The 27,890-nt window shown below is 57.8% G+C and overlaps 1 protein-coding gene across 2 annotated transcripts in view; it reads right to left on the bottom strand.

Annotated features, from left to right (window-relative positions):
- The window catches only part of SORCS2 (sortilin related VPS10 domain containing receptor 2), a 368,252-nt gene that overhangs the window by 198,193 nt on the left and 142,169 nt on the right, over positions 1 to 27,890 (bottom strand). For both annotated transcript variants that reach the window (XM_066233323.1, XM_066233322.1), the window contains exon 2: positions 17,976 to 18,043. In XM_066233323.1, the coding sequence (XP_066089420.1) occupies positions 17,976 to 18,043 (68 nt within the window). The remainder of the gene's footprint in view (positions 1 to 17,975; positions 18,044 to 27,890) is intronic.

Here is a 27,890-nt window from a genome sequence, read left to right as displayed (position 1 = left end):
CCCACTGCCGATGGGGCACCCGCAGGGCCTAAGTTCACCTGCTGGCCAGATGTCCACACACACCTGCCTGTTGAGTCCAGTCTAAATTCTTTTTAAAATAACATTTATTGATTTCAGCGAGAGAGGAAGGAAGAGAAAGAGAGAGAGAGAGAGAGAAACATCAATCTGTTCCTGTATGTGCCCTGACCAGGGTTCAAACCAGCAACCTCTGTGCTTCGGCACAATGTTCTGACCAACCGAGCCATCTGCCAGGGCATCCAGTCTAAATTCTGATCATAGACTCAGGGGCAGAGGGCGACAAGGGGAGGGGGAGGGCGGAAGTGGTGGTGGGGGTCTTCTCTTCTCCAACAGAAGTGTTCTTGGGATTTCTATCCAGAAAGCGGAACTTACATCACTTTGGTTCTTGACAGCTGAGCCCAGGGCCCGCCCACAGGTACGGAGTGTGAGCCAGGGAGGTCAGCCCTGGCCGGGGGGGACTATCACAGCCACCCCAGACTCTCCAGCGGGCTCAGGGCCACCAGGCAGCCCCCCAACCTGAGTGTCGGCTCACAGACGATGGGAAAAGATGTGTGAGGAATACGGCCTCGGCCCAGAGATCTCTTCCCAAGATAAACACGGGCCTGGCCCAATCGTAGACCCCTCCCCCCGCCCCCACAGCCCACTGCGGTCTGCAGCCAAATGGGTCTGCAGCCAAATGCCGCAGCCACCAGGCAAGTTTTACGTGAGATTCCTCCGGGGAAGGGGGGGTGGGGAGAACGTGCTGACCAGTAACTGAAAACCACAACACTTCCTGTCTCTCCTAAGTCCCTCAGAGAAGAGACCAAGGGGTCACCCCACTGGGGACCTGGGCTCTGGGCCGAACTCTCAGGACGGGCCCACTTCTCTGTGCCTCAGTTTCCCTTCCCTAAACAAAGAAGTTGGTGTAGAAGATGGGGACAGAGCACAAACTGCCCCGGGACCCGGGGGTTGGGGACAGTGGCCGGACAGAGGCCCTGCCGGCAGGCTCCCTGGCAGCCCCCGTGGTGGCCCTGGGCGAACCTCAGGGGCCCCTCCCTCCAATCTCTCCAGAGGTCAGAACCCCGGGCTGCTAGTGTGAAATCTCGACATTCTTCAGTGCTGACAGCTCTCGGTAACACACTCTGAAAGTCCTGCTCCGGCCAAACCAAACAAGCCGGGAGATAAGGCCTGGGTGGGGGGCCGCCACCAGCCAGTGACCTCACAGGCAGGCCGCGAGTCGTCAGCTGGAAAGAATGCCACGTCCTGAGGGGGCCTCCTGGCAGCCCTGCGGCCCTCTGACGACTGGGGAGCCCTGCTCCTTCCTCTCTGGTTCCCGCCGAGCACCCTGGGAAGTGGCTGGAAGGGCGCTGGTGCTGTGCTCCTGAGCTCTCCTCTGTCGGGAGCAGGCCCGGGTGTCAGGAGGTCGCTTATTTAGGACAGGAGAGTAACGCAAGGGGAGTTTCACCACTCCCAAACCAGTTCCTCAGGTTGACCCTCCCACGGGGAGGGGCTTGGTTAGGAAACCCCGGGACAAAAGAGGGGAGGGAGGCCCCTTCCACAGGGCTCTAGTTCAGTGTCACCAACATCAACAGATAGAGAGAAGCATGTGCATTGCCCAAAGCCACTCGGGCCAATCCCCTGGAATTCCAGGGAACAAGGGAGGGAGACATCCCTGGACCGGTTGGTTGTAGGTAATTTGGGTTTAAAAGAACCTGGAATGTGAACTGATGAAGAAAGCAGTGGAGGGGTCAGGGGCAGCCCTTGGAAGCCGACCCCACACATCCCGCCCCAAGCCCAGCCCTCCGGGGCCAAGACGAGGGGAGGGCGGGGTCCGTTCCACTCTCCTGCTGCAGCTGCACCCACACAGGGAGAAACAGCGCCCCTGCCGGCTCTGCAGGAAGGGAGCACTTCACCTCCAGGAGGTGGTGAGCAGGCAGCCACAGAGACCTTCCCGGGGCAGGTGGGAGCGGGTCCGTGGTGACAGCGGACTTGCCCGGGCCTGAGAGGCACATGGCAAGCACCCACATTTCCCAGCACAGCACCCACATTTCCCAGGGCTGACAAGGCTCTAGTCCCTCACCCTGCAGAGACCCTCCCAGGAGAAGGAGGTTGTGGGCCGAGGAGCTGCCTGAGGGAGCCGGCCCTGCTGGGTGACATTCCTGCCACCACAAGGAATTTGTGGCCAGCCAAGAGGAGGGGGCTGCTGCCAACACACGGTGACTTCGGGCAAGCCGCCAGACCTCTCTGAGCCTCGTTTCTGCACCTGGTGCAGAGGGCTGTGTCCACCTGGGTTTTACAGCCATGAGGCAGGGCCTGGCATCCACACTGGGAGACAAAGGCAGGGAAGCCAAAGGGCCGTCTCAGGGCCACCCGTGCTCAGGCCAGGACCTCCCAGGCGACGGACAGAGCTCCTCGACCCTTTCTGCTCCGGATACACCAGTGTCAGAGGGTCTTCTGGAGGGAGATGCGATTATCACCCCGCTGTTTAGAAGAGGAGCCAGAGACCGGCTCACAGCAGCTCACAGCAGCCAAGGACAGGGCACATCTTGAAGGATAGTGATGGCACAGCTAACGTTGCCTGTGACTTCCCGTGAGCCTGGCCACGGGCTACCTACTGTCCACCCATCACCTCACTGGTCCCAACCGCCCTGGAGATGCTGCCGTTCCCATGTTACAGATGGGGGTCACCTGCGCTCAGAGAGGGGAGGTGACTTCCCCAAGGTCACACACCCTAATAGGACAGAGCCTGGAGGAGCTCCCGGCTGGTCGGTCAGAGAGCCTGTGCCGTCGCCCCTGCTGGGTGGTCTTCAGGAGAGAAGCCACGGAGAAGCTCTGAGAACAGGGAGTTCCTGGGAGAGGAGAGGCGAGATGTGGCGGCACATGGTGCAGGGGACAGGCGGCTGCCCACCGGCCCGGACCGGGCGAGGTGCCCTGAGGGTGGATGGCGGCACACGGTACAGGGGACAGGCGGCTGCCCACCGGCCCGGACCATGCGAGGTGCCCTGAGGGCGGGTGGCGGCCGCCCAGCCTCCTGTCCATGTCCCGGGGCCATCAGCCGAAGGCGTCCTGGCCTCAGAGCCCCTCACCTGTTCCACACGCCCTGGAGCCTCCGCGGACCCTCCAGCCCGCGTTGGATTGGAAGGAGCTGTTCTCTCTCGGACTCCTCTCCTCAGGACAGGTCCTGGCCTGCAGGCAGTGACCACAGGGAGCAGAGGTCAGGAGTAGAGACAGAGGTCAAGGGTCACACCCTGGAAGAGTGGGTCCCTCCCCCCATAACTGACACCACCTCTGCTTAGCAGAACTCCAAGAGGAAACAAGTGGGCGAAACTGGCTTAGAGACAGAGAGTGACCTGCCTAAGGTCACTTAGACTGGGACACGGCAGAATTAGGTGCCTTTCACTCTCCCAGACTGTAACAATCCTCAGTTGTCACCCCCAAACAAAACAGTGTCTGCAGCGCTGTAAGAACAGCTACGCGCAGTGGCCTCCTTGCCAAGCCGACGACCACGCCCATCACACGCCCGCAGCTCCTCTCTGTAGCCGAGGGACAGGCACTGAGGTTCCCGCACCGCGGACCCTCCCAAGGCCACGCCCCGGCCGCCACGCCCCCCCCGGAGGCTGCGTGTCCCCATAGCAGGTTTATGGCCCCATCCTTCAAAGCACTCAAGCGAGGTTTATTACATAATAGAAAACAAAGGCAGGTTTTTTTTTTCATACGTTTCCCACTCAGGGAGTTTTATTAAAGTGCAGTAAATCTCCGGGGCAGACTCTAACGCGAAGGGCAGGAGAGCTAGCTCTGTTCTGCAGACCACGGGGATGGGGGGTGGGGGGAGTATAATGGTCTGGATCCCACGGCAGACTCAGCCCCTCTGGTGACCACAAAGCCCAGGACTCTGCACTCAGCTAGGTCCCGGAGGGCAAGGGCACATGAGGCTTCGAGCTCCAAGCTCCTCGTCACACACCCGACAGGGTGCTCCGTCAGCTGGCCCGGCCATGCCAGCCCCCCTGCACCCTGCACCTGTATCCCCACGGCCCCGCACACGCTGCAGCCACGTAACTGCTCCAACTCTCTGGTCCATGTGTAGCGCCCCACCGCCTGCAGGACACAGTGCCACCCTCTTGGGCTGGCACACAGAGCCTCCTTGGCCCCGCGCCCTCTGGACTCACCGGCACCGTCTCCCGGCACACTGGTCACTTCTCATTTTAACTACTCCAAACTCCTCAGGATTCCTCCCACACCAGGCTCGTGCATGCCTCTGTGTTTCTGCAAGTAAACATAATGCTTCCTCTGTTCTAAAATGCCTTTCCCCTGCCTGTCTGCCTGGAAAACTCCTACTCACCCTTCAAAGCCTCCTCTGAAATGCCCACTTACCCTCTCCCATGGGTTCCTCAGCACTAGGTGTGGGCGCCCCCACCCATCAGTCTCTTCCTCTCTAACAAGACTGGTGTCTCATTCACGGCCAATCCTAAGACTCAGCGCTAAGATGCTCAAGAAGTGTTTTCAGGGCTGAAATTGTGTCTTGATATCTCCAGTTCAATCTTGGGCATCCCAGTCAGGCCTCCACTTCTGCAGAGACACAGAGACGACCAGAGACCACTACCTCTGGATGCCCTCATGCCCTGTGCGGTCAGTACAATAATGGAACCCTGAACATTGTTTGCACCCTAAAGCCTGGAGCCGGAGCAGATAGATGTATTACCTCATGGGCAAAAGGGACTTTGCCGATGGGACTAAGTTAAGAACATTGCATTGAGGACATCATCTTGGGTTATGCGAATGAACCCGATCTAACCACAGGGGATCCTTAAAAGGGAGATCCTTTCTGAGCTCTGGTCAGAGGAAGAGGTGGGGAAACCAAGCGGCCGGAGCGTGGACCCCGCCGGCTGTGAGGGGAGAGGATGGGCTGGGAGCTGAGATTGCAGGCGGCCCCCAGAGGCTGGGATCGGAGCGGGGTTCACTCTGCTCTCCTTGGAGTCTCGGGGCGGAGCAGCCCCTGCAGCACCGCAATCTGAGCCAGGGAGACCCACGCCAGACGGCTGCCCTCCAGGACCAGATGACGACACACCTCCGCTGTTTTAGGCTACAGAGTTTGTGGCAGTGTGTGACAGCAACACCAAAGAAGGAGCCTGCCCCGTGCTCCAGCCTGGCTGCTCCCCACGGGGCTCCCCTAACCCCGGGCGCCTCCCTTCCCCGCTCCACCTGCCCTTCTGGGCCTGGTGAACCTCTGCTCGCCCTTCAGAACCCGCTTCCCAGGTTCCCTCTCTCGGGACTCTGCCCCGGCAGGCCCTGCGTGCGCGTTCTGGAGGGCGCCATCTTGGATTCTCCGTCCTCCAACCGGGTGGCACGATTCTGGAGGGCAAGCGCCAGGGTTCGGTTCAGCCTGAGTCTCGGGTGCCTAGAACCGCGCCTGGTGCATGGCGGGATGTCGGGAAGCACCTGGTCAACGATGGGGCCACGGTCGGGCGGGTGCAGGGGGTGTCAAGGTCGGGGCGTGTGTCCAGGCGGGATCTGTAGACCCGGAAGTGCCCCCTTGCCTGCTGCCCCCGCTGTCCTCCAGCTAAAGGTGCGGCTGCCCTAGGAACAGCGGGGGGGGGGGGCAGGTCCCCTCCCACTTATAGGCACTGCTCCCACTAAATGTCACCTGTAACGTCTCCGCTCCCCGGTACCCTCAGTGACAGCCTCAGAGACAAACCCTCCACACGCCCTGGGATCCGACACGCGGGAAAGGAAGTCCACGCTTCCGAGCTCGTCCTGAGAACATCGTCAGAGGTGTGGGGACATCGTGTGCGCGGGTCTGTCACCAACGGCTTTCCACGCGTCTCCCCGCTCGCTCGCGCACGGAGACAGACAGGACGCCGGCGCCTGAGAGTGGGGAGCTGGCTAAGTAAACACCGCCTCCCTCCACGGCCACCAAACGCGGCGGGTCCGGAAACACGCAGGAGCGCCGGGAAATGTTTAATGCATGATATTAAATTGGGATACAAAATTTATAAAGCGTGGATATATTTGCATCCTAAAAAGACCGCTAGAATATTCATCTCGCATACGAACAGCGGATTAACACCGGGAATGGTTTTTATATCTCATTCACTCCATAGTTTTTCAAAATCCCTACGATGCGCATGTATTATAATTTTATAAATCAGGCGCTTTTGTGGGAGCGGGGGAGAATTTTCTGGAGAGGAATTTAGAGACACCTTCACCACGAATCCCTGTGACAGGGCTCAGGACGTGAGGCAGCTCCTGCTTAGGGGCGACGTCCGTGGTCAGCGGTGATTCACAAGCGAGGCTCGGTGGGTTTCCGTTCGCTCAGGAAACCCCGGGCGCACACCTGCTCCAGAGCTCCTGCTGCTGCCAAGACACAGGGAACCCCCCTCCCGGAGGAGACAGGAGCAGGGGCCGTGGGGCCAGGTCTGGGAGAGCCCAGAGCAGGTGCCTGCCCCACACGGAAGGGCTCCCGGAGGAGGGGCCGTCTGAGCACAGGGGACAGGGAGGCAGGGAGGAACCCTTGAGGCCCCTGCTGCTGAGGCCCGGGAAGAGGGGAGGACGGGGGCCCACAGAGAGGCCGCTGGTCAGATGGAGGCAGTGAGGGGTGGGGCAGAGAACTCCAGAGGAGAACCCACAAGCATCAGGATCAGTGAGATGGATCTCGGTTAAATGAGGGCCCGAGAATCAGATCATCACCTCCAACCTCACAGGCTGCCCCTCGCCGCTGACCACCTGCCTCCCATTTCTCAAAAAGGCCTCCGAGACGACCGATCGTACGGACTGGGAAGCCAGGTGGCGGGCTCCAAACGCACAGAGTCGCCTGTGGGGGGCCGGGCTGTCATCACCGCTGCAAGAGAAACCCGATCGCCCCGCTCACTGCCCGGACGCTGAACTGGAACAGACCCTCTGCTCAGCACAGAGGCTGCCAGGGCCGATCCGAAGAACCGGGGGCCTGAGTGCTGTGTGCTCTGTCCACGTTCCCCTCCGAGGGCTCTTCTGGAGCCTGGGGATGGCCTTTCCGGCCCATGGGAACGGGACCGGGACCAGAGGAGCAGGCGGCAGGAGAGGATGGAGTAAACCACACACCAATGCTGAGTGGGTGAGCCAGGTGGGTGTGGCTCCCTTAGGGGAGGTCCCACCCCCACGCGGGAGGCCTAGGGCACGGACCTCAGAATGTCCCTACCACCTGAACTTCTAGAGCGCGGTCTCGGGCAGGGGAGGAGTTTGGTATCTGTTGCACGTGGACGTGACAGGATGAGCACACCTGAGAAGCCGCTGTCCACAGCAACATGGAGGGCACTGAGCAGGGGACGCTGCCCTGAAAGAGAGGATGACTGGGTGCTTGAGGACCAGAGATGGAGCTTCTTCCAGGAAGTTTTCCCTGAGTGCCACTTCCTCTACTCAACAGAGTGGAGGCATCTAGCACTTCCCTGGTTCTCTGGGACCCATCACAGGGAAGATTCCATGCCATCGTCCTGGACTGTTTGCTTATCTGTACCCTCTGCTAAACTGTGAGTCCTGGGGGTCATTTACCATAGCTTGCTAAAAGTCAGAGCCTGGATGGAGGATGGATGGATGGAGGATGAATGGGTGGATAATGGATGGATGGATGGATGGATGATGGATGGATGAATAATGGATGGATGGATGGATGGATGGATAGAAGGATAATAGATGGATCGATAATGGACAGATGGAGGATGGATGGATGTTGGATCAATGATAAATGGATGATGGATGAATGTATGGCTAGACGGATGATGGATGGATAGAGGGATGAAGGATGGATGATGATGGATGGATGGATGGATGGGGAGAGATGGATGGGTGGAGGTAGGTAGATAGATGGTTAATGGGAGGACAGAAGGAAGAGGGAAGGGGAAGGGAAGAAGTGTGGAGGAAAGATCAGTAGGCAGAGAAGACAGCCAGTACTATTGACCGGAAGGAGTGCTCAGCGCCTGGGACAGAGGGAGACAGAACCTGAGGAAGGCGAGGTGTGGGAGTTGAGACACAGGCAGAAGAGGCGTGGGGGCTGGGGACACTGAGAGACTTCTTCAGATTTCCTGTGATCTCTCGGCCACCCATATCTTGTCCCAAAGCATTTTACAGGCACCCCAAAGCCTCAGATCCTGGCCTCATCAAACTGTTTACTAAAATTGAATTATTTATTAAATAGGTTCAAAACCCTGAAAGCACCTCTCTCAAACCCTACCTGCTCCCAGTCTTATTTAAATGAAACTCAGATCTCCATGGTGACGGTAAAGCAAACACAGAGTGAGGCCCTGTGGGATGAGAACACAGCTGCGGAAAAGCCGGTCGGACACTTGAAGGGAGCAGACTGCAGCAGGAAGCAGACCAGACACTTTCTGAGTGCCGGCGTTGTGCACACTGTCTCCGCTGTCGTCTTCATGACAACCTGCGAGTCTGCGTCAGGCTCAGTGTGCGGTGAGGCCCAAGAGGTCGCAAAGCAGGGCAGTTACAAAGCCAGCCCGGAACCAATATCCACCCATCTGGGGCACAGAACCACAGAGGAGTCCCTGAGCCTGCCATTAGCCTGTGGGTGACTTCCTTTCTAACGGCCAAAGGGCAGAGAATACCTCCCCAATTCTCCCCACACACACACACACAACTGTGGCTATGAGCGCTTGGAGTTGTCTGCCTGTAAGAACCTTGTCAGCACAACTGCCCTTTGCCCGGCCTGACGCTGAGGCCCCGAAAATGCTCTGTGACACCCAGGGGCTCCCCACCAGCTTATGAAACACTCCACACACACCTCAGCATGGTCCATCTCAGCCTCAGGACCGGGGAGCTCTGGGGACGTCCCCAACAGGCTGTCATCACCTCTGCAGAGGAGGACCTTCATGCTTCCGTACATGAGTGAATGTCAAGGTCTTTGCATGGCTGCAGTTTCTCTGCTCAAATTCCTTAGGCTCTGCATTCGTAACACCTACCGCCAAGAACTCTACACTGCTCACAAAAGTTAGGGGGTATTTTATTGCTTCATATTCATTTTGAAATATCTCTTAATTATATGTGTGAAGAAGGAGGGAAAGAGACACACGGGAAACACAGAAGCAATCCTGATCTTAAATACAACCGTAAGCCACACAGCGCCATCAGAGGTCAACAGAAGTGACCCGCAAACTTCAAGGGCTCTACTGGGAGTCTGCTCCAGGGGAACCAACCCCAGGAACTGCTCACAGGACAGAAATAAAATAACACTTCTGTATTAAAATTTATAAATGAAATTAAAATAAATTTTCATCAAGTGAAACAAAAATTAAATCTTCAAACGAAATAATAGTTAAGTGAGATGAACGTTCGTGGAATCAGACAAGTTGGGAAACACCACACAACCTTCCCCTGGAGGTGTTGGGGTGCAGCAGTGTGTCAGAGATGCCGGTTACGTCCGGCAGAGAAACTTGATGGGGTTCCTTCTGCCTAAAGTCTGGCTACCAAACATAGATGACTACAGAACACCTATTTTCTGGAAACTCCTTTGACCAACAGTGGATACTTGTAATTGTCACTCAGCAAATGTTCTCGCCCCTCCCTTCCCCCATTGGTCCTGGGCTTGACCATGTGACTTGCTTTGGCCAATGGCATTCTAGCACATCCCCTTAGAGCAGAGCCCTTAACGGTGCTGGTGTGTCTGGGCACGGCTCTTGAGCTCCCGTGTCTGTGTGAGAACACGTCCTGGTGGCCTCTGCCTGTCGGGCTTGGTACCCAGAACGAACACAGATGGGGCAGAGCCACACCCACTAGCCTGCAGCCTTGCCCAGTCTAGAGCAACCACACCACAGCCAACCCAGAGATAGGAGAATCAGCGCTCAGTGCAGGCCACCGAGTTTGAGCGTGGCTTGTTACACAGCATGATTTTCACAATAACTGACTAATACACCGTCCTACAGAACTAAGAATTGCACTTTGAGACATTTTTAAAATGGTATAAAAATATATTCTCAAAAGGGAATACCCTTAGGTACTGGGAGGAAATGAATAGCACATGGTTGCAGCTCCAGGTACATATCTCTAAATTAAAGGGTCCCGGAGCCTGGCCTGTGGTGGCGCAGTGGAAAAAGCGTCAACCTGGAATGCTGAGGTCGCCGGTTCAAAACCCTGGGCCTGCCCGCTCAAGGCACATACAACAAGCAATTGATGAACAAGTCAAGTGAAGCTACGAGTTGAAACTCCTCGCTCACCCCCTCTCCTCTTTCTGTAAAATCAGTAAATAAAACCTTAAAAGAAAAAAACAGCAAGGACCCCGGGTAGAACTTAGGCTCCCTGCAAAGGAGAAGCAGGCTTTGAGAACCAATGAAGCGACCTAACAGAGGCAGACGGGCCAAGGCAGGACAGGTCAGTCCCAGAGAAAGAGACCCGAAGAGCCCATAAACAAAGGAAAGCATGTTCAGTCTCAGGAGCATAATCGAAACACGCAAAATAAAACATCGCTGAACCGCACTCTCCACGCCCACCTGAGTGCAGACAGTTGAAGCCTGACCATCCCAAGACCTGGGTGGAGCAGGGAGCTCACTGCGCAGAGACTGGCGACAGGGAGAGACGAGAGGAGCTGGAGGCAGGCCTGACGCTCACAGAGCCCCAAGCCCCGGGGGAGGCCCCACAGGCTCCCCCAGCAGGAGGAGGGCTAAATCAACCAGCCCCCGCGAGCCGCACGGATAAATCACTGCGGCCACGCTGGCAGGATAAATGCAGTTTCAAAAGACAGCGTGATGCCGTTTATATCAATTTCTGAAACACGCTCAACAGCAGAACATACTGATTGCGGAGAGACACACACATGTGCATTTAACACGTAGGTATATTTGTGTTCATTTCAAGGGTGACTTCTGGGTAGGCAATGGCCCCCATGCAGCGGTAGGGGGCGGGAGGGAGGAGGGAGTTGGGCCTGATCAGAATTTGTAACAGTGTATTCTGTAAGAGATGGAGCTCCCAGAGAGAAAGAAATTAGCACAAGGGTCCCCAAACTACAGCCCGGGGGCCGCATGCGGCCCCCTGAGGCCATTTATCCGCCCCCGCCGCACTTCCGGAAGGGGCACCTCTTTCATTGGTGGTCAGTGAGAGGAGCACAGGATGTGGATGCAAAGCGCAGCGGCGCTCAGGTACAGCACTACTTCCGGTGACGCGGGACAGATGCCTCACGGCTCTGGAAGCGCATCATATCTCTTGGTACGGCTACCAGTGACAAATATGGAACCGGACATTGACCATCTCATTAGCCAAAAGCAGGCCCATAGTTCCCATTGAAATACTGGTGGTCAGTTTGTTGATTTAAATTTACTTGTTCTTTATTTTAAATATTGTATTTGTTCCTGTTTTGTTTTTTTACTTTAAGATAAGATATGTGCAGTGTGCATAGGGACTTGTTCATAGTTATTTTTTATAGTCCGGCCTTCCAACTGTCTGAGGGACAGTGAACTGGCCCCCTGTGTAAAAAGTCTGGGGACCCCTGAATTAGCATCCATACAGCCAGGGAACGCCACTGGGCTAGACCAGGTTCTGCTGTTGGGACCACTGAAGCCCGGCCTTCCCTCCGTATTATCTCCAGTCACCATCCACAGGCCCAGACTGATCACAGGACCCCAAAACAGCTACAAGGGAGGCCGGGAAGAGAGAAGGTGCTTCGGTTATCAGTGAGCGCTGTGGTCTCTGATACGCGGGCCCCGGGGCACGTGTTCCACAACACTCTGCTCTCTCTGTACCCGTCAGAGACATAGTGATTAAAGCAGAGGAAGAAGGAAGAGGGCCGCCACCTCCCTGCCCAAACAAGGGACGGGGCTCCACCACCTCACGCAGAGAAAGCCAGAGCCCCACGCCCACCTCCAGGGCTCCTGAGGTTGCCCCTGACTGAAGGTCCCACCCAAGGTCACACACGCGGGTGGAACACGGCTCTCATACCACCTGTACCACCTACGTTCAGAGGCGACGCAGGCACAGTGTCCGCGGTGCTGTGGGGCTGGGGCTGCCCCTTGACACCTGCTCCGTGCAAGGTCACAGACAGCCCCCGGGGCTGTACCATGGGAAGGCAGGCCACGGTCACCTTTCTCTCGGGCTCAGGATGCTCCCGCACCCCTCCCGCACTGTCCGAAAGCATCAGAGCCAACCTCGTGCTTCCAGGCCCCCACACCAACCCCTAGGCTGGCCTCATAGATATAGGAGGTCTTCTGGGTCCCAGCAGTGTTTCCCAAGAACCACACTGCCATCCATCTGTCTGTCCATCCGTCCATCCGTCCAATGCCCAACATGCACCCCTTGTGTTCCAGGTCCGTGCAGGTTTTGGGCGTCCTTACATTCATCAAGACGGACCTGAGGGGTCTCCATCCGCAATGAGCATGCACTCTGGGGCGGGGGACGCCCCATGCGTAAGAACTCCCACACTCAGGAGAGCTGTGGTCAAGAGCGCCCACGGCTATGTTTCACTGAGCGGTGGGCGGGCCCCTCTGGAGAACAGAGACTGAACGTCCACAGGGGCCACTCCCTGAGGACCAGGCCGCCTCAGCAGGCACAGGCCCGCCCACGGACCAAGCGGGGCACGATCACGTTTCAGCCAGCAGGCCGCTGTGGCTAAAGGCTGAGGTGTAAGGGGGGAGAGTGGGAGGAGCTGGGGTGGGGGGGCAGAAGCAGGGGGTGTGGAGTCTGTGCAGGAATGTGGCTTGGATGTCATTCCAAGTGCCCCGGGCACCCACTGCGGGCCGCTGAGCCTCACTCCAAACCAGTCCAGCCCCCGGTGGTCCCTGGCCCAGCAGCACAGTGCCACGTGAGAGCCTGTCCACGCTGCAGGCAAGGGCCCTCTGACAAGCGGGGCTCCTGATCTGCCTTCCTGTGGCTGTTTCCACCCAGGGGGTCCCCACACCGAGTCCGCATCTTCCCCCGCAGGGCCTCGACGGCAGCGGCAAGCGTTGCAAGAGCTAACTAAGTGCCTCTTACGTACCTCCTGCTGAGGGCGCCGCTGTCTGCACCTTGCTCAGACCTTGACGGCTTGCATTCACCTTCTTAAGAGCATTTACGAGGCACCTGGGCCTCACTGTCCATTTGGGGGTCCAGCTCTGGAGATACCCCCGGGGAGCTCTTGAAACCCTGCCCTGCTGTAACCCAGACCGAGCCAGTGCCAGCCCCTGGGCGTGACGCAGACATCAGACATCACTGAGGCTCCCGGGGGACCCCAAAGCCTCGGGACCCTGCAGCTCACACTCAGCAGACAGCGGGACAGCGGCACCAGCATCGCCCGGAACTTAAAGACACAGAGTGTCAGGCCCGCCCCTGCCCTAGGATTCAGAATCCAAAACTATGACAACCCCCTGGCGATGCCCACACACCAGGAAGTCAGAGACGCTTGTCTGGTGTACTAGGGGGATTGACGTTCAACGGGGACAATGTCGCCTTCGGGGACAAAACTGGTTCCTGAGGGGTGTGCAGAATCTTACCCTTTGCTTGCGTGTAAAGCACACGGCACAGACAGGACTTAAACAGAAACACAATTAGAAGAACAGCGTCTCAAAGGCTTCTCGCAAGGCGGGCTGGGCAATGTGGGAGACAGGATGTGAACCAACTCTGGGGACGGGAGGCGTGTGTGGGGCCAGACGGAGGCCCTCGTCTCCCTCTCCACCCATCACAGGGGGGACCCGTTCATCCCAGGAACCCCCTGATTGCCTATCGATCACCCCATCTGTCCCTACACCTGGCAGAGAGAGCCGAGAGCCCTGAGCCCAGGAGGAACCTAGCGACATGCGGGGGAGGGGGGGTTTTGCGGGAACATGGAGGACGATGTACAGACCATTCTGTTCTCAATTTCTGCATTCTAGACGCTATTTAACTTATCGTGAAACTGTCACAGCTCTATCGTGGAACAGGTACAAATTGCACCTGGACTCCTTAGATACCAAAAGCATCCACGACCTTCCTCACTTGTTGCAGTAGCCTCTGGCTCTGCCTGCTGCATCCCCCACCCGGGGCTGGGGCAGAGAGGGTTGGGGTTACAGGTGTTCACCATCGGCACCTCCTCTGGAGGACTAAGCAGGACAAGGCGGCATCCTGTGCATCCCAAGTCCCTGGGGAGAGGCTCGGACAGGAGCCAGGGACAGCAGGGCGGTGAGATCCGGGGTAGGCTGGGATCCCACTGGGGACAAAGGGATGGAAAGGGAGCATGGCTGAGGGGACGGAGAGATGGGGACAGGTACGAGAGCCGTTTAGGAAATCAGACCCAGGGGGTATCACCACTCAGCTGTGTGGTGAGCTGAATGGTGAGGACAAAGAGATCTGACCCAGTCCTGACCCCCACAGACGGTGCCTGAGGCCTGATTTGGAAAACAAGATCTCTGCAGATATAATTAATTAGGTTAAGAGATCCCGAGACGAGATCATCCTGGATTACTCAGGTAAGCCCTAAATCTGATGTTAAGTGTCCCTATAAGGAACACACAAAGGAGGAGGCTATGGGCAGGAGACTGAGGCCATGAGGAACGCCCCCAGCCCAGCCCGTGGAGCTGGAGGAGGTCCTGCCCCTGAGCCTGCAGAGGGAGCGCCCTGCCAGCACCTTGATTCTGGGCTTGTGGCCCCAGGACTGTGAGAAACTCCCGCAGTCATGCGCTCCGATGACCCCAGGACACTCACACAGACTGGACAGGCAGCAGAGGGAGGAAGTTCTTTTCCAGTCACCACTGGTCCCGGGAGACTGCAGAGGGGACATGTGATTGGAGGAACAGCTCTGGCACTTCCAACCGCTGGTGCCAACAAGCCGTGGGGGAGGGTCACTCTCTCTCCCATCCCCTCTTGCTCTGACTCAGAAGGGCCCAGAGTGTGGGCGGAGAACAACCCCCGACACCCAGGAGAAAGGGGCAGACCCTCGGGTCACGGAAGCCTGCCCAGAGAAAAGCCAAGGCTGACATGCCTCCCATGACCGGCAGGACAATAAAAAATGCATTCAGCTTAGACTTCAGAGAGCCGTTCCCTGAATGTAAATATCATACCTGTCATTAAAAATGTATTTATCTTGATTACCCAGTTGAATTCTTGGGAGACTTACAGCACACTCAGTAAGTGTGTCTTTAATAACCCCATTCATTTAACGCGCGTGTCCTCTGGGCACGGGCACCGTCAGCCTCCACCCACAGGGGCAGGTGGCATCCCGACAAGAGACCAAAGACAGTTTTGCTACAAGACTCACACAAGCCCCCAAATCGAGAGGAGATGAGCACATAATAATTACAAGAGAAAATACAAGAAAAAACCCCCACAGTCCGTCGGGGACCTTAGATCAACAAGGGTACGGTGGTCAGACTCCTGCAGCCGGAGGCAGGGCGCCGCCCCATGGGGGGCAGGCTCGCATCCCTCCTGGAAAAGAACGAGACCCCGAGACAGGCCCCGCCGTAAATCCATCCGCGCACACGCTCCGCGGAAATGGAACTCCCCGGCATGCGTCCCAGGGAACGAGATGAGAAGGAAAACGACATGCCTAAATTTTTTATGGCGGCATCATGGCTGAGCATTAGAATGAATCAACTCAAGGGGCTGGTATACGGCCATAAAAGAAAAGAAAAGAAAAGAAAAATGGTGATGCCGACAAGAGGCAAACCCGGAGGCGCTGGGGACGCGTCCCCCGTGTTCTAGGGAGAAGGACGGGACCTCTGCGCCGTCTGACCGTGCGGGCGGGGGCGGCAGCGTCCAGGAGAGAAGATAAACAAAGAGAGCCCCTGGGCCCCGCGGGCAGGGCAAGGGTGGATCTTCTCAGAGTGACGAACGCATTTGCATGCATTTTTAATAAAGGAGAGGAAGCGTCGCCCGTGTAGAGGCAGGGATGAGACAGGAACACGGGAAATTAGACTCCGCTGACTGGCTCTGGAGAGAAACTAAATTTAGACGGTACACAGTTCTAGGGGCGTAGCACGTGCTATCTCCTTCGGGCCCTGGTGACCTCCCCCTCCGGGAGGCGTTAGCCCCATCTGAGGGTAAGGAGACTGAGGCTGTCAGGAAGAGGAGCCCCCCCCCACACACACACACACACCCGCACCTCCAGGGTCAGCCAGGGTCAGGGTTAGGGTTAGGGTTAGGCTCCTCCAAAGTGCCTCTGAAGGATTCTAAGTCTGAAGCCTGTAAACAAGGAGTCCAGGTCCCTAGGCCATAAGGCTGGCCCAGGTCCGTCCAGTCCCAGTGACCTCCAACCCCAGCCCCAAACGAGGACCCACAGCAAGTTCTAGCCACACCCAGCAACTCTGTCCCTGTGAGCAGAGGTTACACCAGAAAGGACCGTTCGCTACTCAGACAGCCTTTAAGATTATCTCATTTCCTGTCTATGGCCGCACTGAGATGCGGCAGGGGCCCCGGCCTCCTGCACGGCTGACCTGAGCTACTGCAGACCTCAGCCCCCAGGCCCCTGAACACGCGGGGCTGGGGCAATGGGGGAGCCCAGGGATCCCGCCTGGTGGGGTGGGGTACAGACAAGACTCAAAGTGTCTCTATCCACTCTGTAGCCAAGGGGGACCCATCCTCAGACCATCCACCTAGCAAGAGGGGGGCCGGCCCTTCCCAGGACTCTCCCCCTGCCTGAAACCAAGCCTGGAATGCAAACCCTCAAACAGCCGCTGAGGAGACGTCTCAGGAACCGTAATGCTCACACCATGTTACACTCCCATCAGGAACAACGAACTGCCTCCCCCACACTGCGGGGGCCGTCTGTCTGAAAGCATCCCTCCCACCTCTCCTTGGCGGATGAGCCACTTCAAGGCACACGGTGTAAATCAACCAGGACATAAAGTAACCGGGAGGCCTGAGGGAACCGCCTGTCCTCTGTTCAGGACCAAGGGGGGTGGCTGACTCAGTCACCCCGAGGCTGGAAGGAATCGGACAAGCAGGCTGGTCAGTTTGGGAGGCCCGTCCCTGCTGAGGAGCTGGCTGGGGCAGGCGCTTGGGGACAGGGGCAAGAAAACTCAGTGCAGCACGGGTGACTCAGTCCCCGACCTCATGGGCATCACAGGCGACCACGCTAGCCGGCCCCAAGGCAACACGGCTCCTCATACACTCAGCAAGGGAAGGGCCCAGCTCAAGGTGCCATTTTAACAACTTCCCATCATGACAATCCCTGAACAAGAACCAACCAATCACCAAGCCCTTCTTCACTAAACGCCAAGCCAAAGCTCAAAATCAGTCCCCTCGTGGTGGCCCCAAACAAACCAAAAGTCCTGACCAGCGGGTGTCTGGTGTTTTCTCAATGGATTTCAGATAGGAACATGGATGAATTATTTCTAGAGAAGTACAGCTCAGAAACCAGAATGGTTCAGTGAGACCGTGAGAGTGGCAAGCGGTCCACGGAGAACACAGCGTCGTTGCCAGAATGAATCAATCCCAGGAGCCACAGCCCAGGACGCAGACGGGACCTCGCACCCTCGGGGGTGAGCAGATGTAAATATTGAGAACAAACATCACTGAAATGATTTCCCCCAACCTCCTCCTCCCTGTCTACCTCATTCAAAAACTTCAAAGGGCTGCCAAACGTTCTTGGACCAAATTCACATTTCACAAGTAAAGAGATTCCCCCCACCTCGTCGTCGCGGGGTATTTTATTTACTGAGCCCTTCAGCGGATCCCGGGAGAAAGGACGCGGGCCGGACAATGGGGCCGTGGGCGCAGTGGGTCGCTGGACTCCAGGAGCTGCGCCCAAAGTTCAGAGCGCCAGCCAAGGAAATTCTGCGCTGACCTGAATTCACAATGCGATCCCGCTTCCTCCTCCCTCCGGGGGAGGGGAGGGGAGGGGGGACAGAAAAGACAGCGAAGAAAGCAACGCAGCTCTCTGGACGGTTGGGGGACTGTCCTCCAGCACTGTGCGTACTCAGAGACGAGACTCGGGGTTTGCTTTCCACTTCTTCCGTGCGCATTTTTTAGCCAAAGGAAAAGTCGCCAGGCTGCCCGCCCACCCGCCTGCTCACACCCATGCGGAGGGAGACGCACAGGACCAAGGCCCGCCCCCCGGGCGGACTTACCGCCACAGAGAACTTTCCAGCACCTTCCCCGTGTCTGCGTGGTAATACTTCGTCAGGATCAAGATCACCTGTGGAGGCAGCACAAAGAAAAAAGGCAGCAATCAGTGGAGTTCGAGGTTCTCAGAGAGGGATATAATGGCACGTCCTCCCAAACCTCCCAGGATTTGGGGTCTCTGGGGTCTCAGCTGCCCTGGCCTTTATCAGCAGGCATTCCCGGGGTGAGGTGAGGGGGCTCAGACACAGGGTTCCTGTTCTTCAGAATGACTCTGGGACATCTCAGCCCTACGAGGTCCACCCAGGAGCTGCCACTTGGTGGGACAGCCCGGGACAAGCTGCAGCTTGGTCAAAGGGCCAGCCGAGGCAGGGGCCCCAGGCTGCGTATGGAACGCAACTGGCCCGGCCTCAGAAGGCAGCACCCTGCCCACCGACTGGCACCTTGTGGGTGGCGGGGGGCAGAGCCAAGGACAGTGGGTGGGCAGGGCAAGGCAGCACAGCCTGGACAGCTGCAGATGGTCCACACGTCACCATGCACACGTGCTTTCTACTGTTGTTAAAACAATTCATCACACACACACACACACACACACGCTCGGCCCTACCTAACAAAGCTGTTCTCACTGCACACCTGTGCAAACTCAGCTGTTTATAAAAATGAAAACACACGTGTTGAGGGCACCCCAAAGTTCTTCAGAGCAAATGCATGAGCAACAGGGAACTGAGGGTCCACCTGGGGTGGGGGTGGAAAGAGCCCTTCTCCCCCATGACTTCCCCAAACACTGCATTTCCCTGCACATCAAATCCCTTTCCTGCCTGACCAGGCAGTGGCGCAGTGGATGTTGGACTGGGACCCAGAGAACCCAGATTCAAGACCCCAAGGTTGCTGGCTTGAGCGTGGGCTCATAGACGCAATCCTATGGTTGCTGGCTTGAGCAAGAGGTCACTCGGTCTGCTGTAGCCCCCTTGAGAAAGCAATCAATGAACAACTAAGGTGCCGCAAGGAAGAACTGACGCTTCTCATCTCTCTCCCTTCCTGTCTGTCTGTCCCTGTCTGTCCCTCTCTCTCTCTCTGTCTCTGTCAAAACAAAACAGAAAAAACTGCTTTCCCTCACAGTGCCTGTGAGCCACCCCTAACACCCCCTGTTGCCATAGGAACCCCGGGAGATAAAGTTGGAGCACCCCCTGGTTCCCAGCAAGGCCGTTCGCCTGGTTAATTCGGGGTCATCGCACAGGCCCTCGCCTCGCTCAGCTACAATCACGGGTGCAGAGCCTCCCTGTGCTCTCGGCAGGGCTGCGGCGGACGCGGTCTGGCCGGTCTTTGTTTTGCTGGTGATTAGAGCAGGGAAGATGTGAGGAGGGACACAGCGGAGCGGGGGACAGCACGCCATGCAGAGGCGGCGATGGCAATGATTAAAATCCCCGCGGCTCAGGCCGCGCAGGCGCCCCGCCAGGCCCTCTGTGCTGGGGAACAAAGCGGCTCTCTCCCGCCAGGCTCCCTGGCCGCTGAGTGAAGCCGGCATCCTCTGAAGAGGGAGGCAGGCAGGAGACAGCGTCTTCTTAACCTAGTGATTTCTATTTTATAGTTCTGCTGTTTCCCAGAGGGGATTTCGAAGAACCAGAGTGGGACAGCTAGAAGGAACCTCAAAGTCTGTCCAGAGCGCCATCCCCGACCCAACAACATCCTTCTCAAGCCCGGCCAGCAGGGCTCTCTCGGCTTGCACGCCTCCAGGGTTGGGGAGCTCATCCCTCAACACAGCACTAGTACCTCCCGTGTGGAATAATTCTGCTGCTGGACAATCACTGAGCAGGGCCAGTTCCCCGCCTCCCACTCCCACTGTGCCCATCCCCCCTTCCTTCTGAGCTCCAGCCACTGCAGGCCTTTGCACAAGCTGTGCCTCACCTTGGGACCCTCGTCTCCAACCCCCACACTAATGCCTTGCTTAATTCCTTCTCCACTTTCAGACCCCAGTGTAATGGGCACTCCCTCTAGGACGTCTTCAAGAACCCTTCTTCCTCTGGGTTCAATGTCCTCTCCACCCCTTCCCCTCCTCCTTCTGTTTCTCTCTCTCTCTCCTTCTCTCTCTCTCCTCCTCCTCCCACAACCACGGCTCAATTGGTTCAAGCACATCAGCCCTGGGTGCTGAGGATGGCTCCATGGAGCCTCTGCTCAGGCACTAAAAATAGCTCGCTTGTGAGCATGGCCCCAGATAGGCAGAGCATCGGCCCCAGATGGGGGTTGCCGGTTGGATCCTGGTTAGGGCACTTGCGGGAGTCTGTCTCTCCATCTCCCCTCCTCTCACTTAAATAATAAATAAAAAGCATGACATGCCCTTCTGGGGTCCTCTGTTAACATCTTTAGAAGTGAAGGACCCCAGGAGCTACTGTTCAGTGGCTGGCGTGATATGGGGGTATTGGGCACTCTGACGTGACTAGGGTGCAGCCACCAGGGTCCCCTACCCCCGGCGGCCTGAGCCCACAGCCCTCAGGAGTCCTTCTGAGCAATCAGAGCATCAGAGGAAAACACGGGCCACCCAGTCACCGTCACTAATGCTGAGGGTAGAGGGGACTCAGGGGTCTCTCACCCAAACCGTCAAGGACGACAGTGACAACAGCAGACCCTGACACACCCCGCACGCCACGCTGTGCATGCACCCACTGTCCCCATCATACAGATGAATAGACTGAGGAACGGAGAGCTGTAATAGGGGCCCTAAGAGCACACGGCTGTACATGGGGGCTGGGGGAGGGGGGGCTGGGGTGCAGGAACAAGTGGAACCAAAGGGCAGGTCATAGAGAAGGCAGAGAGTCGGATGTGTTATGGTGACTGAAGATGCATTCAACCAACAGTCGACTCTCCCAGCAGGACAGGCACGAGGGTCCTCTGCGCAGCACCCAGAGCCACCCACTGTCCCCAGGGCCCATGGATGCTGACATCGCCCCACACACCCGCCGCCAGGTGCCCAGAAGAGCACCCCCAAGGTACAGGCGTGTGCTTCGCCGTCTGTGGGCACCCCCACACTCGGGGCTCCTACACACCACCTTACAGAGAGACCGGGATGCACCCACCCACAAAGGGACCTCTCTGTTCCAAACTGTCACCCAGCGGTTCCCTGCTGGGTCCTGATCCAGCCATGGCATCTCACGTCCCATTCCCAAAACGACAAGACCGTCAGGCGAGGATCTGAGCAGGTGGGGCCGCATGGCGGCTCCTATCTTGGCGCGTTTCGTCTGCCCGACCCCTGGTCGTGGCCCCCTGCGGGGCAGAACGCTCTGTTCCCTTGAGTCTCGGTTTGCTCATCTGGAAAATGGGAACCAAGCCTCTATTCCATCCATCCTAGCCCCCCTGGAAGAGAGAACCAGAGAGTCAACATCAAAGGACTTGAAAACCTGGGACGCACTGTCCCCAGTGCTGAGGGGAAGGTGCTCAGCCTTGGGGACGGCCCAAGCGTTGACCCTCGCTTCTGTGTGGTGTCCCTCTTCAACTGCAACACTGGCGGGTAACGGCCACATGTCCCCGCGCGGCCGGAATGATGACGTGTGTGACCGGGTGTGCTGTGCGGAGCGTGTGACACTCTGCCTGACGCCCAGCGGGGCCTGACAAATGACTGCCCCCTCCCTCCTCAATAACTGGGTCCCCCGGGCCCCAGATAGGACCCTCACAAAGCCGTGCCCTCATCCAGCTTAGCTCCAGGAACGGATGTTGGGGGCCACCCAACCAGTCCCCAGTTGGAGCTGGCTGGCTCCGTCACGCTGGTGGCGACTGTGCAGCCTCCTGCTGCCTCCCGCTGCTCTTAGCAAAGACGGGGGGGGGGGCAGCCCCCAGGAGCAGGGAGGGGGGTTCTGGGAGGGTCTGGGGAGGGGAGGCTTCTGCGGCTCTCTGTAAACACAGGAGGCGGCTCCTCCATCCAGCAGCTTTGCCAGGACGAGGAGGCCACCCCAGGACCGTGCAAGCGGCTTGTGGGGAGGAGAGGAGCGTTTCTGGTCAGGGTCTGCGGGGGGGGGGGGGGTAGTCGCTCATACCTCTCCTCCACAGAGGAGGGACAGAACACACATGAAGAACGGCCACCTCACAAGGCAGCTGGGCAGTGGGTCTGCAGGCCAGTGTGACCCAAACGGAGTGCTCTCTCCACAAAAGGGGTCTGCCCTCAGTTTCGGGTTCCGACAGCACCCCATGGTTATGTAAAAGGAAGCTGGGTGAAGGATGCACTATTTCTGGAACTTCTTTTAAAATAAGATGTTACAATAAAATAAAAAAAAGAGAGAGTCTTAAGAGACATCGCAACCAGGTACAAAAAAAAAAGAGGGTGGAGACATTGCGAGCCTCCCATCGGCCTCCCTCCCGCCTCCCCCCATACCTCCATGACCTCAGGATACGCCCACCCAGGTGTCCTCGGCACATGGGGGGCAGAAACGGGCCAGGATATAAGGAGTAAGAGAGTACTTAGGGAGCAAGAAAAAGGACAAATCTCATGAGTTACAGCCTTGACACCCTGACCACTAACACTAGTAGCCATTACCCTTTCCCTGGGAGGCCAGTGAGGTGTCGTGTCCCCAAAGAGGGGTCCCAGGAGGTGGGGGCATTCTGTGACTCCTGATAGGATTTTTGCCTGTGTTCTCAAAACTCCATGTCTGTCACACAGCTAGCCTGGCCGTCCCGGTGGGGCCGGTGGGGCCGGTGGGGCTTTGAGACCAAGTTCTGAGTCCACAGAATCCACAGGAGGTGGCAGGGGGGACATGGTCACCTGCCTGCGTGAGCCATGAAAATCTTCTCCTCGTCATACTGCTTATTAACATAATACTGACTTGGTCTGCCCTGGGCTCTGCACTAAACGCTTACTGACATCACCTCATTTAATCCTCCCAATAGCCCTGGTCCCTGGGACCCCATTCTACAGGTGAGGACTTCAAGGCACACAGAGGGAGGTAACTGTGGCTCAGGCGTGACAGGTCAGGCCTCAAGCTCAGCAGTGGGACTCCGGGACCAGCCCCAGGCCTCCGGGAGACACGTGGTGCATTCCTGGTTAGCCCGCCAGTGTGGGCCCAGAGGGCAGCTCACGGGCCCCAGCGGCCAGCCCCCCAACACCTTTACTGGTCCAGCACTGGGCACTCAAGCCAATGGCTTTCCTCAGCCTCAGTTGTCCCCCGAAAGCCAGTCTGCTGGCGGGGCTGCCGGGGACCAGCGGGTACAGCACCCCTCCCCTCCGGCCCACCCACGAGCTCACTGTGGCCGGGCAAGGTCCCGTCAAACCTTCCGGCCAGCGTCTCGCAGGATGTTTTACCATTCCAATTTCAGAGCGCGGCGTGACCGTATGTCACCGGTCCTCCGAGAGCCCACGCGCAACCAAGAGGCTACATTAAGAATGATTCATGGGCTCGCCCCACCCCCACCCCGAGCCACTGCACGCACCGACTGACTCTTGCATGCTTCAGGAGCGTGGCGGGGCCCCACCCGCACACGTGCAGCAGCGCGGGGCAGGGCTGGGAATGAATGAGCGAGCAATAAGCATACACACGCATGCGCGCGCGGACACACGGACACGATGCTCCAACCAGGCCTGACGGACAGCCCGCCGCTCACCTTGACTCCGCCCCCTCGCATCTGCAGGCTCTAACCTGCGCCTTGCTCTCTCTGCTCTGCCCTGCCCTCCGCTCGTTATTCCTATAACGCCCTCAGCACCCCCCAGCCATGTCCCCCCACCCAGGCACGCTGCACTCCTCCCAGGGCACATCTGTCCAGGAAGATTTCTGGAACCTTCCACACCTGCAGTCAAGGTTGGCGACCCCTCTGAGTCCCCCACAGACCCTGGGTGTAGTGGATTCAATGTGCCCCCCCAGTAAGTCCCCCAGGAACCCATGAATGTGATGTTATTTGGGAAAAGGACCTGGGAGGACGTGATGAGTGATCTGGGATGACCTCACCCTGAGCACAGGAGAGGTGATGCCCAGAGGCCATGCGATGGCCTCAGCCAACACCGAGGACGCGTCTACAGGCCTGCAGAAAGGCCAGCCACCCCCAGAAGCTGGGACAGGCGGGGGACTGTCACCCTCGGCCTTCAAGGGACTGTCCTGCTGAGCACCTGATCTCGGGCTCCTGCCTCCAGATGGGACAGGGCAGACCTCTGTTGTTCACACCACCAGTTTCTGTCGCTCCGCGGCGTGGCCCCAGGGAGCAAGGACCCGGTCTCCCTCCTCGGTGGCACTGGTCAGCTTTCTCGGGTCCAGTCCCCTCAGAGCGCAGGGTCCCTGGAGGCAGGGCTGCGGGGTTCGGCTCTGTCTCCAGCCCCAGGCAGGGTGGACAGAAAGTGGCTCTGGGGAGGAATGGAGGAGCGGCCACACAGCTCCTGCTGGAGGTAATGTCCCCTGCCTGACACTCCACGCCCCTGGGAGAGCCCAGCTCTGCTTCCCGTCACCGCGGCAAGCTCCTGCCTTCCGCCGGGCCATTCTCCTCTCTGCCTTCCCACGGGAAAGACCACCTATGCCCATTCCTGCCATGGGCGGAACTGTGTTCCCCGAAAAGACGTGGAAGTCCTAACCCCTGGTACCTGGGACCTTGTTTAAAAATAGGGAAATTAACATGAGATCATGAGGGGAGACATAATCCGATGACGGGTGTCCTTATAGAGGGGAAATTTGGACACAGATTCTCTCCTTTTTAACAGTCACGGCAAGTACGATTATTAATGAAGTTACCAGGTTCTCTCTCCCTCCCTCTATTTCCCCTGCCCTTGCTATTCACAGTGAGGCTCTCGTGTTTCCGCTGACCTTTTCGGACCTATTTACAGGCATAAAGGTGATTGGATAAGCTGTGATGTTGTCACCAAGTGCCCGGGGACCTCCTGGAGGGGAGTGGGGACGGCTGATCCTGTTTTTAAAACAGAAACCTCCTCCCCAGGCTGCAGGGCCCTCCCCCCATCTCCCTGCCAGCACCTGGGCCACAAAACGTTATGCTCATTTCGTCCAAGAATTTCTCTTTGGAAACGACACTGTCACACCAGCACAGAGGAGCCGGGGGGAACAGAGAAGGCAGGTGTAGAAAGAGGGAAATCTGGGTCACAGCACAGCCCCCCCGAACGACGACGTCCCTGGGCCTCACAGAGTCCCGACACGCCGGCCACCCCCGAGGTCAGTCCCCAGACTGTCAGGAAAGCAGGGGAGCCGGTGGTCCGACACCAGCTTGGGAAGAAGCCTCACGGGGCCCATCGGAGCTCTGCGAAGACTTCATTCATCTTCCCCAGAAAGCAAGAGAGAATGACAATGAATTTCTGTCCCCGTGTCTGGAATCCATCCTCGTAGCCATCTGGGGAGCAGGATGACCGCCGGGGGCTCGAGGCATCTGGCCCGTCATGGGCCACTTCCTCCATAAAAACGTGAACAAGCACCTTTTACGGTGGCATGGGCAGACAGAAGATTGTATTCGTGTTACATAGCAAAACATTTCCTTAACCTAAACGTTCATTTTCCTTCTTCTGAACTCAGAGGAAATTAAAACATTTTTGTGGGTCTCTAAGTGTCTTGTGGGCCCTGGCAGGGAGCCTTGGGCCGGCAGGAGCCACAGACCCTGAGGCCGGCCCACTGGCCCACCCCAGTCCACCCCTTCTTCCTTCCTTGCCCCCCCCCCGGGTCAGCACCACTCCCCCACTCTGGATGGTCCTGCAGTCTGTCTCCCCTTTGGTGTCACTTGCTGCCGGCCTTGGGCACAGCCTGCTCCCCGGGTTATTCCCCAGCTCTTGTCTACCTCTAGGCCACAGCTGGGCTCGCTGGTCAAAGTGCCCATCCCATCCCAACAGAGCCAGAAATCATTATCCGTGTCGGGCAGCCAAAGAGCTTGAGAAACCCAGCATCGGGTCATCCAGGGGCCTCCCAGACCATCTGAACCAGACCTGTCCATCAGCAGGGTACATTTAGTAAGTGTTTTTGTTTAAATCAACCCACTTAGCCTGACCAGGCGGTGGCACAGTGGATAAAGCATCAGCCTCGGATACAGAGGACCCAGGTTAGAAACCCTGAGGTTCCTGGCTTGAGCGCTGGGTTGCTGGCTTGAGTGTGGGATCATAGACATGACCCCATGGTTGCTGGCTTGAGCCCAAAGGTCACTGGCTTAAGCAAAGGGTCACTGGTTCACCTGGAGCCCCCAGGCCAAGGCACATATGATAAAGCAATCAGTGAACAACTAAGGTGCCACAACTATGAGTTGACGCTTCTCATCTCTCTCCCTTCCTGTCTGTCCTAGTCTGTCCCTCTCTCTCAAAAAATAAAAAAATAATAAATCAACCCACTTATTTCACTTGAGCAGGAAACTCACATCATTTCCATAAATGACAGGCAGATGTCACCTACGTGGATGCCGCAGAGACAGGGAGCACTAAATAAACACAGTGAGAACAGCTCGTTCCCCTGCTTCGTGCAGTCAGCCTGCGACGGGCCCGGCTGTCCTGGCTTTGTTAGGAAGAGCCGAGAGCTGTCAGCGGCGTGCCTGCCACAGGCTAAGCTGCTGTCCTCACAGTCATCGCAGGGGAGAAAGGAAGCGAGGCTGGTGTCCCCTCCCGGGCCTCCAGGACCGCTGGGTGCTCCTGGCCAGGACCCTGTCCAGCCACAGAACTCCCTCACTTTGGAAAATTTCCAACCTTTCTGAATGCAGAACTCCCCCACCCCAGCTTCCTCCTCGCCCCCACCCCCCACCCCGCAGCCCTGACAGCAGCCCAAGCATCCAGGGACTGGGAGCTCGCTCCCTCGCAAATGCAACTCCAACGTGACAGGAAACCTCAGAGAAACTGTCGAGAACCCTCGGTCACTTCAGCTGCTGGTTTCCACAGAACCAGGCCAACAGCAAAGCCCGCCCTAGAGCTCACTATTTCTGCACGGCCCCAACACAGCGGGGCTCGGGTGACACCCACCACGTGGTGAGCGCGTTTCCTTAGAGCGGAGCCCAGGTCGCAGGCTGGCGCGGACTACATCATTGGACACGGGGACCGTGGCCTGGTGGGCTCTTAGCTGGGCTTTCTGACACATGGACAGCCATGACCAGGCGGCCTCGGGCAGCTTGTGTGACGTCTGCAGAAACCTTTTCCCGGGCACTCTCGGTATTCGTGTCCCTTCTGAAGTGGCCACTACTGAGAAATACTCCGGGCCTGGGATCTAAGATGTCCTGCATCTCCCCCAGCCTGTCCCCAGCCAGGCTCCGGCAGCAGGGAGGCAGAATGTAGCCACAGACTCACACTGGACAGGGGACAGGGCCCGAGGAGGCACATCACCACCGTCATGCTCTGTACGTCTGAGATTAAGGACGTTAAGAAAGGCGTTTTCAAATAACGTCCGGCAATTTCTCGCCGCGTTCCCCAGGTGTGGCGCAGTCGCAGGTAACACAGGGCTCTTGTGGAGGAATCTGCGGGACCCTACAAACAGGTGACATATTTCTAGACAGTCCCTTGCCTCTACGTAGAAAGAGTCCATAGAACCGCAGGGTCCGGAGGGCTCTGCCCCATTCCGGCTAGGCGGCTTTGGCAAGTTGCCCGTCACTCAAGCCTTGGGCATCCCACCTTTAAAATGGGACCCAATAGTATGTGTCCGTCCACGGTGAGAAGAACGCTTAGTGGGGAGACTGACCTGTGTTTCTCATCTGTGCAGGGTGATGTCCCATCCATACGTCACTACAATCGCGGCACCCCAGCCAAGCGGCCTGGTCGCTTGCATACCTCGTGCGATGAGGAGCTCACCACTGCTCAGAGCCCCTCCTCATGTTTAGCTGAACCTGTCACCCTGCCTGGGGGACCACCCAGGCTGTGTCTGCTCCCTGGGGCCACCCTGCAGACACCCAACAGCAGCCTGACCTCCCTCTCCTCTGACCCAGGCCCAGGTGGCCCAGCTCCCACTGAACTTGCCACACACCTGTCAGCGGGGGAGACAACCACAGCCCGCGTG

This window comes from Saccopteryx bilineata, chromosome 5 (assembly GCF_036850765.1).
Source record: "Saccopteryx bilineata isolate mSacBil1 chromosome 5, mSacBil1_pri_phased_curated, whole genome shotgun sequence".
NCBI classification, from domain to species: Eukaryota; Metazoa; Chordata; class Mammalia; order Chiroptera; family Emballonuridae; genus Saccopteryx; species Saccopteryx bilineata.
The sequence above is the reverse complement of the archived record's forward strand: the minus strand, read 5'-3'. Positions and strand labels throughout refer to the sequence as shown.